General features: G+C 35.0%; 1 protein-coding gene across 5 annotated transcripts in view; it reads right to left on the minus strand.

Annotated features, from left to right (window-relative positions):
* FAM214A (family with sequence similarity 214 member A) overlaps positions 1–15,937 on the minus strand; it is a 94,917-nt gene that overhangs the window by 4,712 nt on the left and 74,268 nt on the right. For 4 of the 5 annotated variants that reach the window (XM_046008035.1, XM_046008034.1, XM_046008036.1 and 1 more), the window contains exons 8-11: positions 14,532–14,611; positions 13,443–13,551; positions 6,580–6,738; positions 1,421–1,489 (exon numbers count right to left, since the gene is read on the minus strand). In XM_046008035.1, coding sequence (XP_045863991.1) covers positions 1,421–1,489; positions 6,580–6,738; positions 13,443–13,551; positions 14,532–14,611 — 417 coding nt within the window. Of the gene's footprint in view, positions 1–1,325; positions 1,490–6,579; positions 6,739–13,442; positions 13,552–14,531; positions 14,612–15,937 lie in introns of all 5 variants that reach the window. The other variant, XR_006818658.1, reaches the window with a different exon arrangement.

The raw sequence follows: 15,937 nt of genomic DNA on the forward strand, positions 1-15,937 counted from the left end.
GCCCATGCTTTCAGAAGCTCATCCGTGGCACTGGACATCACTCACTGAATCAAAATGAGAAATATATCAATATTATGATCCAACTTTTGAAATCTAGTGAGTCTTAAGATTAAGGCTAATACATTCAAGAACCACAACAACTAGCAAGCCAGGAGTTCAAACCATGTTTATACATAATTAAACTATATAAGGAATGAAAGACATACCTAAGTTTCAGATTTAAAATTAATCATTTTAAAAGTTGGCTGTTCTCAAACAAGAGGTATGAATACGCTGCCTCTGAGTTTATGCCTCATTATTATGACAACTGCTAGTTAGCTTTCCAGTGACCTACTCTGTCACACGAACTGCATAGCCAGAGGTGAGAGAACGAGATAATCACTCATTTTAGTTCAAGAAATGCATTTAACATAGAAGTATTACTTTAATATGCAGTGATTCTTTCTTGGTAAAATTTATATGTGTGTATATACTGCATTATATGCACACATACGTATTACATAGTACTGTGTTTCATCCCTGTAAGACAGGAAATAAATGTACAGACTCCTTGCTGTATTTGAACAATGGTGATGAGTAAAAGTGGTCTGGTGAAACACTTGATCACATTGAGGCCAAAAAGCATCAATAAGAAGCTTACTGAATTAGACCAGATCCTGAGTGTAAGGAACTTAGCTAGATTTTTTTTTTCCTTTTTAAATTTCAGCTCTATTGAGTTATAACCAGCAAATATCAATTAGATTCTTTTTAGTCTGCAAGCGCCAGCTTTGGAAAATAGACTTCTGGGCCTGCAGGATTATCCTGGGTCTGACTTGGAGACGAACTCAATCACAAACTGACCTTGATTACAAATAAGTCTTCTGAGAATGATGAATGATGAATGATTGCTCTGGGCTAGAGGAATTTTCCTAAGCCAAAACTACATCTACACCTAGACCAAAAGAGAGGGTGACTTCTATGCACTCATAACTGTCAGACTACATTTCTACTTTGTGTAACCATCTTAGTAGATTAACTTAGAAATTATTACACTAGGGATCATATAATTTTGTTTTCCAAGGTTTCCTGCCAAAGCAATACTAATAGTTGAGGTCTTATTTGAAATAGGTCAATCTCAGTCTGGCTAATAAGGCACTAGTAATGATAGTTCTAATTACACTGAAAATAGCTCTATTCAAGTTATGTAAACTGGCATATACTATTTTTCTAAAGCATTCACCTTCATTAGATTATTTATGCTTTCCTTTTATGAAGGTCCCCACATGGCCATTCCTGGGGCAGAGCAGGGAAACTCCAAAGAAAGCTGCAGCCCCACTGTTACTTACCAAAGTTGTTGCAGCAGCAGTAGCAGGAGAAAGGGCTAAGTTCTATATGTATGTGAGAGAATGATTATTGCAATTGTAGGCTATAAAACACATACCACTTGTATTGTTCCTGAAGGAGGTACTCGATAACCCCTTTTACCAAGGGACTCTAAAGTAATCACACCCTTGAAATAAAAGAAGACAAATTGAGTACAAACTGATGCACATGTAAATAAAAGACTAAAAATAATAAACCATGTAATTACTTAACATTTTAGAATTTTACTTGTATGCAAAAATATTCCCATCAATAGGTACATTCTGAGTACAGAACAGTGAGGGTCCAAAAAGGATTACTGTTCTTCCTGGAGATGTTGCAATGAATAATATATAACATTACACTGCTTGAAATTTATATTAAGATATAAAATACAGAAACAAGAAGCTCCTTGACTGAAAAGGAAATAAGGAAGAAGATGGGATTATTCCCTTGTTATCACATGGGAGGATAGAAATGAAGAAGCAATCAATTTACTGTTCTTTGGACATGTAAGAAGTCAGGAATGCAGAAGGGTCTAAGTCTTAGCCAACAGTAAAGTTAATTCTTCAGTCGATGAGTTAAATTAATATATGGATTTCTGACTATAGACAGACCAGCATCATCAGACTCACCTGTAAATGTCTTAGAAATGTACAATTTATGATTCTCCCTAGACCTACCAAATCAAAGTTGTATTTTAAGATTCCCTAGATGATATCATATGTACATTAAAGTTTGAGAAGTACTGGCATTCTATATTAAGTAGTTTTCTGAGAAGCAGGTTCTAGTTATTACAGAAGCCCAAATGAAAGCAAACAAGCATAAATTAAAACAAGGGAAGCTAGAATTGCACATGTGAAAGTTTTTAGATAAGCAAGATGACCAAATGACTATAGGTGGTAATTGTGATATTTAATTCTTAGATAGCTTTCAGAAAGGAAGACTGATTCATTTAACTGGGTTAACAGTTTCAAGTAGTTAAATAGAATAATTGCATGTTTTACATTTCATATCCCAACATTTTATATTGTACATGCCAAAACATGTCGAACTTCAGTAGAAGTAAATATAAAACAGGACTGTACCATCAAACATCTCTGTTATTTGTAAGACAGACCAGTGTTGGAGGGTGAAAAAGCATGCAAACATAAAAAGGAGGGCCAGACTCTGCTATGTGAGTCAAGCGCCAACCTCAGACTATTAAATTAACACATTAATATTAGGAAATATTCGTGAAAATGGTCACTGAAAGGACATAGGTTGTTTTTGTCTAATCTGATTTACTACCTGGTCATTTAAAGCATGAAAAAAAGCCTATCAACAAACTGCATTCCTAACCAAAGCAGTAATGAAGCTTTAAACAATTTCTCTCTTACGATCTGGTTTAAGTGAAAAAAAGCTATGGTATATAATGCCCCTCTTCTTCTTAGTTCCAGAAAAAGAAAGTAGAATATAGCCAAATAATAGCTACCTTTATAATCACATTGCTATAGGCAACACATTACCATTTTCCTTGTTACCTTCCCCTAAATACATTTAAGAGAACTGGTGGGGCAAAAACTACTATAAAGACTATATTTAGGGGTGCCTGGGTGGGTCAGTTGGTTAAGCAACTCCCTTCAGCTCAGGTCATGATCCTGGAGTCCCAGGATGGAGTCCCATATCAGGCTCTCTGCTCAGCAGGGGAGTCTGCTTCTCCCTCTGACCCTCCTCCTCCTCATGCTCTCTCTCTCAAATAAATAAATAAAATCTTAAAAAAAAAAGACTATATTTATTTCCTTTAATAGTTTTATTCCTTTATTAACTTTAATAGCTTTTAGAACATGGTAACAGTAACTAAATCAATTTATAAAGACAGTATGTATATTTTTAAAACCTTATAGTATATGCCAACACTTTACAATTATTTCTAAGCAATGTAAGACCAATAGGGGCATTCGTAAATTAGGAATTTTAGATACAATTGGGAAATTATGTGGAATTTCATTAGTATTATTACTAATTTATTATTTGTTATATTTTAATAATTTCATTATTTTAGTTGGTCACCATATTAATGTATCCCCCTATAAAAAATTATAGTGTTTAACATAAAGAAGAAAAATACATTTTTTTCTGGCATTATAGAATGGAATAGGAAGGTTAAGGTAAACTAAGCTGGGTCAAAATCACACACAAAAACTCCTCAAATTACTCTGCTATAGAGACTATGCAATAAGTAAAACTAAAAGAAGTTTATCTTAATTTGGTGAATTACAAATACAAAAAAATAATATATATGTTCCTGTTAATATGATGATAATTGAAGTCATACCATGAATTTACCACTGGCATACATTCCTTAGAACAGTTTACCTGGTTCCACCATTCAATAGTTTCTAAACAGTGAAATATTGTTATGTAGCAGTTGGATAACATTTTTACCACGGATGCCCAAATTGGAGAGAGATTATGTGGCTTTGAACTAATCTTTAAGTGATTATTTAACGAAAAAATCCTGTACCACTTCTACACCACAAACACAGAATTTTCAGTCCTTGTGCCAAACTGTATGTTTATGAGTCATCTGTGTTATTTGTGATGAAAGATCCCAAGGTGTCTCAGTTCTGCTGGTCTGTGATATATACTATCTTGTCAAAATGTGATCAATCCTTTGAAAATACACTAAACTACCAAAATGTAAATAAGAATCCCTGAAGAAACAAGATTAATTTTATTTAGTAGGAAAGATTTGTGGTCTAAGATTTGAAGTATGTCATTTACAAAAGGAACCCATTCCTAATGAATAAAATAACCTAGAAAAAATTTAATTACATAATGGGAAGTTTACTGAAGAATATTATCAGAGAAAAGCAAGTCAGGGATTCTTAAAGGACAGACTAAGCCAACTCAATAACCTGACTCATAACCTTTCCATATCAAAAGCTATAATCATTTGTATGTACTTTCTGGAGACAAAGTGACAAAACTTTGTATCTCTTAATCCTATGTGTTTTAGATGTCAGCCAAAATCAAAGATTAATGCTGGTCTGCTTTTTAAAAGCAGAGTTCAAATTCTCTCTTGCTTGTAAATTTCACTCGAAGATATTTACTTGAGCTGATTTCCAGCCATTTGCTCTTTTATCTTGTTTCTAAGTCATCCCAACAGTCACTGGGGACTTTGTACATTATGACAGATTACAATATTGTAGACCTTACTTTTCACTCTGTATTACTAAGCGTCAATAGAATATGTGAAACTGATGAGACTTGTTGATGTCCTGGTAAAGCAAAATGGATACCTTTTATAATTCTATTTTAATATTGTAAGAACTCCAGAATGATACATTTATTCTGATACTGAACTTACATCAGTTGTACTTTCCATGTTACTAGTTATCCAAAATTAGCTGTTATTTTTTCAAAATTATACTGGAAAAGTAGACACATCTTTCCATGGTAAATGAATATCAGATGGCTTTGTGATAACTGGGCCGGTCTGTGAAGGAATGGGTCTTTGTTTTATTTTTATTTTTTTAAAGGATTTTATTTCTTTATTTGAGACAGAAAGATACAGAGAGAGAGAGAGTGAGCCAGTGAGCGAGCAAGCATGAGCAAGGGCAGACTCCCTGCTGAGCCAGGAGCCTAATGTGGGGCTCCATCCCAGGACGCTGGGATCATGATCTGAACCAAAGGCAGACGCTTAACCAACTGAGCCACCCAGGCACCCCTGGGTTTTTGTTTTAGATAACAGTTACTGTTGTACATCTTTATGACTATGATCCATAATTGTAAATGTTATTGGGGAAAGAAAACCTGAATAAATGAGCAGATACCATGATGTTGTTTTTAAATAAAAGTATGAAACACTGGTCATGCTCTTAAATAAAATTTTCAGGGACACCTGGTGGCTCAGTCAGTTGAGCACCTGTTTTTGGCTCAGGTCATGGTCCCAGGGTCCTAGAATTGAGCCCAGTATCAGGCTCCCTGTTCAGTGTAGAGTCTGCTTCTCTCTCTCCTGCTCTCCCCCCTGCTCATGCTCTCTTTCACTTGTTCTCTCTCAAATAAATAAATAAAATCTTTAAAAAAAAAAATTCACCCTTAGAATGCAGTAAGGCTAAAATAATTTTCCTTGAGCAAACTGGACCAATAATGAACAGGCTATATTTAGGTCCTCCAAAATGTATAATTTCATTTCCTCTGTTGTTTCTTAATTGTACAGAATTCCCTTTTTACAGCTTTTAGTCCTTGACAATCTAGAAGGTTGGGGAGAGGGATATTAAGAGAGGAATCAATAGGGTCATGTGATAAACTAGGAAATTCAAGTAGCAAGGCCAGAGCTGTAAACTTCTGTAACTACAGCGATTTATATTTCTCAAAGTAAGACCTAACATGAAAACACAGATCTGACTCCCTATTTGATACCACTACTGTAAACTTCTTATAGACTTGCACTGTTAGTCTCCTATCCATCTTTGTCTTTTGTAAAGTGCTGCAACTAAACATATACTTGGACCCTGTGTCATTTTCGCAGTTGAAGTCTTGTTTCATCCTCAAGTAATCAAAAACAAAAACAAAAACAGGAAAGATAAAATCATAGGATCATAAGGCTCAAAACTGCTCTAAATTACTCTTGGCTATCTTACTCTCCCCGTTAGAACATATGTATGGAAACAGAGATAGCTAGGATTAGAAATCAACTCTAGGATTAGAAAAAAATGGTCTCAAAACAAATAGCAGAAAGGGGGTAAAAGGGTCTCACAGAAGACTTACTTCACCAAATCTTTAACTAAATCTTCCTGAGATGAGGATCACGTAGGAAGGCAACACTTGTGGGACCAGGGTGCACAGTAAGCACTTGAGAATTTGTGTGAACTCAGCAAGATATGAAATTATAGTGTCACTAATAGTTTTTCATTTTTTCAAATCACATAAAAACAAGTAAATTTTCAGCAGAGCCTCAAATGCAAAGGAGGAAATTTGTTGTTAGAGCTAGTTGAAAAAGAAGTTGTGAGGTAACATTTAAAAAATTATGCTCAGTTAGCCAACATATAGTAGTACATCATTAGTTTTTGATGGAGTATTCAATGATTGTGAGGTAACATGCTGGTATTTTAGTCTCATTCAGCCTTTAGTTTTCTCTTAGGAAATGCTTTGTTTCAAGCATTGTGAGAAAGCAGTCTTAAATCTCTTTAAAGACATTTGTAATTAAATTGGTTGATTTTAGCAGACAAAGACAATTTTTAAAATACTTGCCATATAAGGAGAGGGAGCATTATCATCTGAAACACTGTAGAATGACACTTCAACTGGAAGAGTCAAATGTGTGGGGCAGAAAACACCACTTGCCCCTACCTCGGCAGTGAAACCATCAACAATGCCAAGAGGATCTAACCGATAGTTTAAGACAGATTCCTGGAAGACAAAATTTTTAAGAAATAAATTTTAGAAGTTGACACGCATCCTGTTTTTCATTTAAAGAAATACATTACCACGCTTTCTGGTACTAAAAAAATATGGTTGCTACTCAAACAGAATCCAACAACACATTAAAAAATATCATTCACCACAATCAAGTAAATTTATTCCAGGGATGCAAAGGTGGTTTTAATACTTGCAAATCAATTAATGTGATGCATAACTTCAATAAGAGAAAGATAAAAACCATAGGACCATTTCAATAGACACAGAAAAACATCCATTCATAATAAAGGCCCTCAACAAAGTAGGGTTAGAGGGACCATACCTCAACATAATAAAGGCTATTTATGAAAACCCCACAGTGAACACCATACTTAAAGGGGAAATTCCCCCAAGGTTAGGAGAAAGAAAAGGATGTCCACTTTCACTTTTATTCAACATAGTACTGGAAGTCCTAGTCACAGCGATTAGAAAACATTATATTACATTGTTTATTACACTGAAATTAAAATCAAATTAAATAGGAGCACCTTGGTGGCTCAGTCCATTAAATATCCCACTCATGAGCTCAGCTCAGCTCAGCTCTTGATCTCAGGGTCATGAGTTCAAGCCCTATACTGGGCTTCATTCTGGGCATGAAACCTATGTTAATTTATTTTTTTTTTTAAGATTTTATTTTTATTTATTTGAGAAAGAGACAGAGAGAGAGAGCACAGGAGCAGGGGGAAGGGGCAGAGACAGAAGCGACTCCCTGCTGAGTAGGGAGCACAACGCAGGGCTCCATCCCAGGATGCTAAGATCATGACCTGAGCTGAAGGCAGCCACTTAACCAACAGCCACCCAGGTGCTCCTGAAGCCTACTTAAAAAAAAGAAAAGAAAAGAATGACAAGCCAAACATAGAACAAACAAACAAATAAGGTGGCTAACATTTCCATTGTCCTCACTTCATATGTTTATCAGACCTGTCATCAACTTATCCCCCATCAATCTTCTACCATTGTATGAAGTTTGGCCTCCTCTCACTAGTCCAACTCACACAACTATCCTTAAACCTCACTGTTAGTTAAACCTAATTGTTTAATATGTTATTCTTAATCCTGTAAATAAAAATATGTTCTAACAGAGAAGGTATAATATCAGAAATTTTCTTACTCTTCAGAGAGCCTATCCACAAGGTACTGGCCACAGAGAAGCACTTTAAATCTTGTTAATAGGTCATATGGAAACAGAGTCAAGCACCTGAAACTTCAACTGAAAAATAATTCCTTCTTTAAAAAATAACATTATATGTGACATATGTTTTATAGTTTAACTTGTCTTTAACATTGGAGAAAAACTTAAAAGCACAGAAATAAAGGGGTGTCTTGGTGGTGCAGTTGGTTAAACTTCCAACTCTTAGTTCCAGCCCAGGTTATGATCTCATGTTTGTGAGATAAAGCCCCATGTCAAGTCAGCTTGAGATTTTCTATCCCTTTGCTCATGCTCTCTCTCTCAAATAAATAAGCAAACAAATAAATAAATAAATCTCACCCCACCCCGCCCAGAATCTCAGAAATACAAATAGAGAAGTTTCTTTTTTTTTTTTTTTTTTCATTTCTTTCCAGCTCACTTGCTGAAAATCACTTTTAACAATTTAGTGCTATCTTGCTAGGTATGAAAAACATTTTAAACTTTTCACAAGCTCTCATTTATATATATATCATACGTATATACATTTATCATGAAATGTGAGTACCATATCTTTGATACAGTAGTTGTCTGGGAAAAAAGGAACACTGGAAGCCATCACAAGCCTGATAGTTTGTGTACTGTAAAGTTCAAACTGTGACATTAGCAATTCTGAAATTTCCAATCAAAAAGCTAAGAACAAAAGACCTATGTTATAACCAAGTTTCTAACCTCCCTTCTGCCCTGCAATCAATCCAATGCATATTCTGTGATTTGACCACTCAGTCTCATGGCTGCAACTCTCTTCCCTACCACCATTAACCTAGCTCAGACCCTCACAACCTCTCCTCTGAACAAGTATATCTTCTAATTAAGTCCTTCCTACTCCAGTGTATCCTTTGTATTACTGGCAGAGTTGTTTTTCTACAAACAAACAAATAAAGGGTATTATATCACCTACTAGACAAAAGTCATGCTTCCTGCTATTAGATCAAGTCAAATCTTCCTAGCATGGCATGTAAGTCCTACCCTCGGTTTCTTGACTCCTCTCTCCCCACTTGCACAAAGTCTCATGCTCCAAATCTAGCTGGTGCTTTCCAACAACATCATATTCTGTTGCTACTTTTGCAAATGTTCCTTGTCTAGAATCCCTTCCCACTCCTCATGCAAATTTACTTGACAAATTCCTACTCATCTTTTGTAACTAAGCTCAAGTGACAGTTCCTCAGTAAAGTTTTCCTCAGTTCCTTTAACAGAGTGGATATGGGAGGACTGAGTTAATTTCTTTTCTTTTACAATGATAATTACTTGAGTTTATAAGTCACTTACATATTCAGTTAACTGTAATATTTGTAAGGCAGGAATGTTATCTAGCTTTGTACTCCTAGCATACAGCACAACACATGGTAGTTACTCAAAAATATTTCCTAGGGGCGCCTGGGTGGCTCAGTGGGTTAAAGCCTCTGCCTTCGGCTCAGGTCATGATCTCAGGGTCCTGGGATCGAGCCCCGCATCGGGCTTTCTGCTCGGCAGAGAGCATGCTTCCTCCTTTCTCCCTCTCTGCCTGCCTCTCTGCCTACTTGTAATCTCTGTCTGTCAAAATAAATAAATAAATCTTTAAAAAAAAAAAAAAATATTTCCTAGGGGCGCCTGGGTGGCTCAGTGGGTTAAAGCCTCTGCCTTGGGCTCAGGTCATGATCCCAGGTCCTGGGATAGAGCATCTAGCTCTCTGCTCAGCGGGGGGCCTGCTTCCCCGCTCTCTCTCTGCCTGCCTCTCTGCCTGTGATCTCTGTCTGTCAAATAAATAAAATCTTTAAAAAAAATATTTCCAAATAAAATAAACCTAAAGATGGGTAACATTTTCATAGGAAGAACACATAAAAAATTATTATAGATAAAACCAATGGCCTATATTAGTTTCTGACTTTATTCAGCTTTTAATGACTTTAACATATTAGCAACGCATGATAGACCCTCCTCAGTGCAAAACAAGAAAAGGAAATACAGGTATGGATTACAAAATTAAGAACTAAAACTGACCCAATTTGTAGAAGATATGAATATCTATGTAAAAAAACCCAAAGAACAACAACAAAATCAATAAACTGAGCAAGGTCATAGGCAATTACACACACACACACACACACACACACACACACACAGAGTCATTTGTATTTTAATATACAGCAATGAAGGACTGAAAGTTAAAAACCTTTCTTTAAAAAAAATTTTATTTTAGAGAAGGGAAAGAGCATGCACCAGGGGGAGGAAGATGGCAGAGAGAGAAGAGAATCTTAAGCAGGCTATGTGCTGAGTGTAGAGCCCAACGAGGGTCTCGGGTCTCAGCCTGAGCCAAAATCAAGAGTTGGACAATCAACTGACTGCACCACCCAGGAATCCTGAAAATTAAAAACCTTTTAAGTATAATTTATAATATCACCTGAAAACATGGATTAGTTAGATATAAATCTACAAAAGTATGTTTAAAATATATGCATGCTGAAAACTACAAAAACAAATCAATGAAAAAATCAAAGAATAGCTAAATGAATGCAGAGATACACTATATTCAGATATGAAAAGATTTAATATTCTGGGGCACCTGGCTGGCTCAGTTGGTAGAACATGCAACTCTTGACCTCAGGGTTATAAGTTTGAGCCCCACACTGGGTGTAGAGGTTACTTAAAAATAGAATCTTAGGGGCATGTGGGTGGTTCAGTCATTAAGCTTTTGCCTCCGGCTCAGGTCATGATCCCAGGGTCCTGGGATTGAGCCCCGCATCGGGCTCCCTGCTCTGCCGGCAGCCTGCTTCTCCCTCTCCCGCTCCTCCTGCTTATGTTCCCTCTCTCTCTGTGTCTCTCTGTCAAATAAATAAATAAAATCTTTAAAAAGCTAAAAAATTTAAAAAGCTAAAAAAAAATCTTTTAAAAAAAGATTTGATATTCTTAAGATGTCAATTTTCCATGTACTGATCTATATCAATGCAATCCAAACAAAATCTCAGTATCCTGTTTTGTAGAAATAGATAAGCTAACTCTAAAATTTACATGAAGAAGGTGAAAGGAACTAGAATGGTGACAGCAATTTTGAGAAAAGATAACATGTTAGACAACTCAAATTAATTCACGTCAAGACTAGAATAATATGACATTCATGTTCATAAAAATCAAACAGTTGATTATAAACTTCATGTCACATATAAATATTAACTCAAAATGGATCAGAGAACTAGATGCAAAAGCTGAAACAATAAGATGTCTAGAAAAAAAGTTTCCTGACTTTGGATTAGGTAAGTAGTTCTCAACCAGGGACATATGTCAGTGTTCAGAGATTTTTTTTTTTAACAGCTACAACTGGAGGGAGGGGCAGACAGTGGTACTGGACTGTAATGGTTAGAGGCCAAGGATTCTGCTAAATATCCTACAATGCTTGAAACAGATCACATAACAAAGAATTATCTGGCTCAAATATCAATTGTGCCAAGGTTGAGAAGACCAGGGTTAGGAAATTTTTTTTTTTTTTTTAAGATTTTATTTATTTGACATACAGAGATCACAAGTAGGCGGAGAGTCTGATGCGAAGCTCGATCCCAGGACCCTGGGATCATGACCCGAGCTGAAGGCAGAGGCTTTAACCCACTGAGCCACACAGGGGCCCCTAGGAAAAGATTTTTCAGATACAACATCAAAATCAAGATCCATAAAAGAAAATAAATTGGACAAAATCGAGGTAACTGGGTGGCTCATTCAGTTAAGCATCTGCCTTTGGCTCAGGCCATGATATTCACAGAAGCTTTATTTTTAATTTTAATTTAATTTTTTTTTTAGAGAGAATGCACCAATGTGTGGAGCAGGGTGAAGTGGAGAGGGGCAGTGGGAAAGGGAGAGAGAGAATCTTAAGCAGGATCCATGCAGGGCTCAATCGCATAACCCTGAGATCATGATCTGAGCTGAAATCAAGAGTCAGATGCTTAAGCAACTGGAGCCACCCAGGTACCCTCACAGCAGTTTTATGTGTGATAGGCCAAAACTGGAAACAAAGAACCCAAAGGTCTAGAGCGATGTAAATGAATAAACAAATTGTGCTATATCCATATTGTGGCAATAAAAAGGAATGAACTCTTGAAACATAGGACTTGTATAAATTAAAAAGGACCTGTGAGCTGGACAGTCTCAGAACCTTTTTCTACTGAAGTCAAGTGAAAATGTATGCATATCTGCACAAGTACATTCCAGTGTACTGATCTTTTAACCATCTTCCCTAAGGTTTAGACATATCAGATGCTCTTTTTCCCCCTCACAATTTTTTTTGTAATACAAAGGTTGCAGAACATCTGACACTCACAGTAGCCTTATGCAATTTTAAAATAATGACAGAATACCAGAGTTCAACATCTCTGAAGTGATACCTTGAAAGTGACATGGAAAAGAAATCAATTCACCATAAGTCTTTTCATTTTGAAACTTTGGAAGATGGCCTAAAAATTAAAATTGTTTTAAAGACAGCATACTCTTAACATATTAAACCACCAAAATTCCAATGAAGCTATTAAAACTACAAATTTTAAATTATTTTCCCATAAAAAACTCACCAATTAAAATCATCCTTAAAACCTCATTTACAGGTTCACGTTTAAGGCTGTTCTTTCTTTTTATTTTCTTATTGATGTGCATTTGGCACATAATATTACATTAGTTTCAATATTTAAGGCTGTTTTCTAATTAAGGATAACTAATCCCATAATACAGTTGATCCTAAGTAGAAATATTCTTTTTTTTTAAATATTTTATTTATTTGACAGAGAGAAATCACAACTAGGCAGAGAGGCAGGCAGAGAGAGAGGAGGAAGCAGGCTCCCTGTGGAGTAGAGAGCCCAGGACCCTGGGATCATGACTTGAGCCGAAGGCAGAGGCTTTAACCTACTGAGCCACCTAGGCGCCCCAAGTAGAAATATTCTTATTAAATAAAATAGCACATTATTGGAAACCTTTACCCATTAAATTTTTTTAAAAAATCTTATTTTATAATAGATTTAGATTTATAACAAAGTTGCAAATAGAGTTCAAAGAACCATTTGATTTTGTAAGCCAACTCTTGATCATGAAGGGGCTGCTATCAGCCCACCACCTCCTTCCTGGATTTTAGAGCCAGTAACACCATATAAGGTGTGGTTAAGCCCTTTTCTAGCTAGATTAATGGACAGTGCACTCCACTTTACCTAAGTTCTCTATCGTTCCTGCAAAATACCCAGTTCTAGGATGTCACTATCAACAATTCTAACTTTGCTTCTTACAAAAAGGAAGGAGAAAAGGAAAAAGCAAAGGAAAGAAGGTGATTTCAAGATTTGAAAAGTACAATTCATTTATTTATTTCCCTTTCACAAACAAATGACATAAATAACACCCTAGGTCTAAGGTTAAAAAATGCCAACTCTTGGGATAAAAATACATTATATGTTTATAAAAAAAATAAGAAATAAAAAAAAAGAAAAAAAATGCCAACTCTTAAAATAATTTTGAAAAACATTACCTCAAAATTTCCTAAGAGACTAAGACTTGTTATAGGTGGAGCACTAGAACTCAGAAATGGTTTTTCATGAATATCTGGATCATCTTCAATGTTTAAACATGGCCGAGGACTATTAAAAAGAAAATCAGCAAATGAATACATTAAGCATAATATTTTCTGACTTTTTGTACAAAATTAAAGTAGGAGAATTTGATCAATTTTAATTTTACTTAAGCTATAAGATAAAAAATTAATCCTACCAAATTTTAAAATATGAGATATTTTGTTTAAAATTCTGGTTTGATTTTATGGTCTTTGTTATAATATTTGACAAAAATATAAGTAATATCCTAGAAAGTTTCAAGAAAGAATTTATAATATATCACATAGTGGCATCTACTAGAAATATATAACACAGTCTTTTTTATCAGTCTTCATTTTCAGTTAAAAATGAGAACACAAAGGCAAAATTATGTGACTAAAGAAAATAATGAGAGTATTACTTGTCAACATGGAACACACTTCCAAGGCTTTTTTTTGCAAAGAAGTGTAAGGTGAAGGAGGAGGCAAATGACCAGAAATAATCAAACCTACTTAAGTGTCAAAACCAATGTGTTTAGTATGATGACGGATATATAGTAGCTACTCAAGCTACTGATTTTCTTATTTTCTCCCTTCTTCATCATTAATCACTGTGTGTGAAATAATATTTAAAATAACCAACCAGAAAATAATACTCCTGTTAAAATTGTGATTTTAGAGTAAACATTTATTATACAAGACTAGAAATTAGTCTAATATTATTTCACAAATACAAACGAACTTTATTTACTTTTTTTACATAGGCTGTGTTTATTATGTTAATTGTTAAGATTACTGCTCATTTCCAATAGTGGGTTATTGATTAACTATGACCTCCTCCACCACCTCTGATACATGTCTTTTTGGTGTGGTTTGCCCTGTAACTTCAGGAATCACAGTTTAATATTTTATGAGTTACAAGAAAATTTCAAGAGGGAATCTGAAAAATATATGGGATTTTTCTCTGTGGAGGCACAGAACATAATTTCTGACATATCTAAGTGCCAAGTACAAATGAATTTTAAATACCTTTGAGATGATAAGCTTTTCAGATGCAGTAATGAAGAATCCAAATCAAAGCAACCTGATTGTGTCTTTCTTTGAGGAACCTAAGGTCAAAATAATCATTTGTGATATTTAAAAACACTGTATTTTTTTCTTGAAATAATAGACCACTTGTCAAACAAAAGCTGACCATATCTGGCAAATTATAAAACTTCTCCCAAAACTGTCTACTTACAATCATGCTCTTTATTACATACTGTTCTTATGTTTTCATTTTATTTACTGATAGGAAAAAATAGAAAATTAATAAAAGCACTTTTACTAGGTTTTGAGTTTTAAGAAGTTTTTTTTTTTGTAAAACCAAATCTTACATAGAATCCTAATATAGAAAAAGACTTTGACTTTTTTACTTTATTACATATAGTTGATCCTTGAACAACACAGGGATTATGGGGCACTGACCCCCGCCCCCCAACCCTCTGCAGTTGAAAATTCTCATGTAAGTTTTGGCTTCCCCAAAAGTTAACTACTAATAGCCTGTTGTTGACTGGAAGCCTTACTATTAACATAAATAGCTGATTAACACATATTTTGTATGTTATATGGGTTATGTACTGTATTACATTCTTAAAACAAAGCTGAAGAACATGTTACTAAGAAAATCATAAGGAAGAGAAAATACATTTACAGTAAAACAAAAACCCCACATGTAAGTGGACCCGGGCAGACCAAACCCATGTTGTTCAAGGGTCAACTGTACTTCTGTATTTTGCGGGGTAATAAAAGATTGATAGCTTTAAAATTAAAAGAAACAAACAAAAAAATTAAATAGTGATGCCAGGTCTGCTGCTCCTTAGTCCATCCCCACTCCCCTGTATGTTTCCAAGAACCCTGGAGCTGCACAGAGAACAGGATTAAAAAATACTACTCTGCATGTTCAAAAACCACTGTATACCCCATTACATTTAAGACACCAATCAAACCAGCTAGCTAAAAATACCCTAAAGATGAAAGATCCAGATGTAAAATAAAGGTAAAATCACATATAACATACAAATTAGAAAGACCTGTTTAATATTCTAGAGACTATTAAATACATAAACCTATAAAATACGATACTGAAAGTCTAAACAGTCTCAATATTTTTGAGTTGTACAAGTATAACATGCTATTTTTTGTAGTCAGAACTATAAAGTTCTGACTACAAAATGTGAAGTTAATGTGAAGTTTTCTATCTAAACTCTCATGTCTTGAATTTGGAAAGTTCTTTCACTTCTTCTGATACTGCATTTTCCTTGTTCCGTCTAGTCCTACTTTTTGGAGTTTGTACTAGACTTACACTGAATATCTCATTTTATCCTCTGTGGCTTTTTCACATTTTACCATGCCCCTTCCTTTCTGTACTTCATTTGAGTGCTTTCTTGATATCT

This window comes from Meles meles, chromosome 6 (assembly GCF_922984935.1).
Source record: "Meles meles chromosome 6, mMelMel3.1 paternal haplotype, whole genome shotgun sequence".
NCBI classification, from domain to species: Eukaryota; Metazoa; Chordata; class Mammalia; order Carnivora; family Mustelidae; genus Meles; species Meles meles.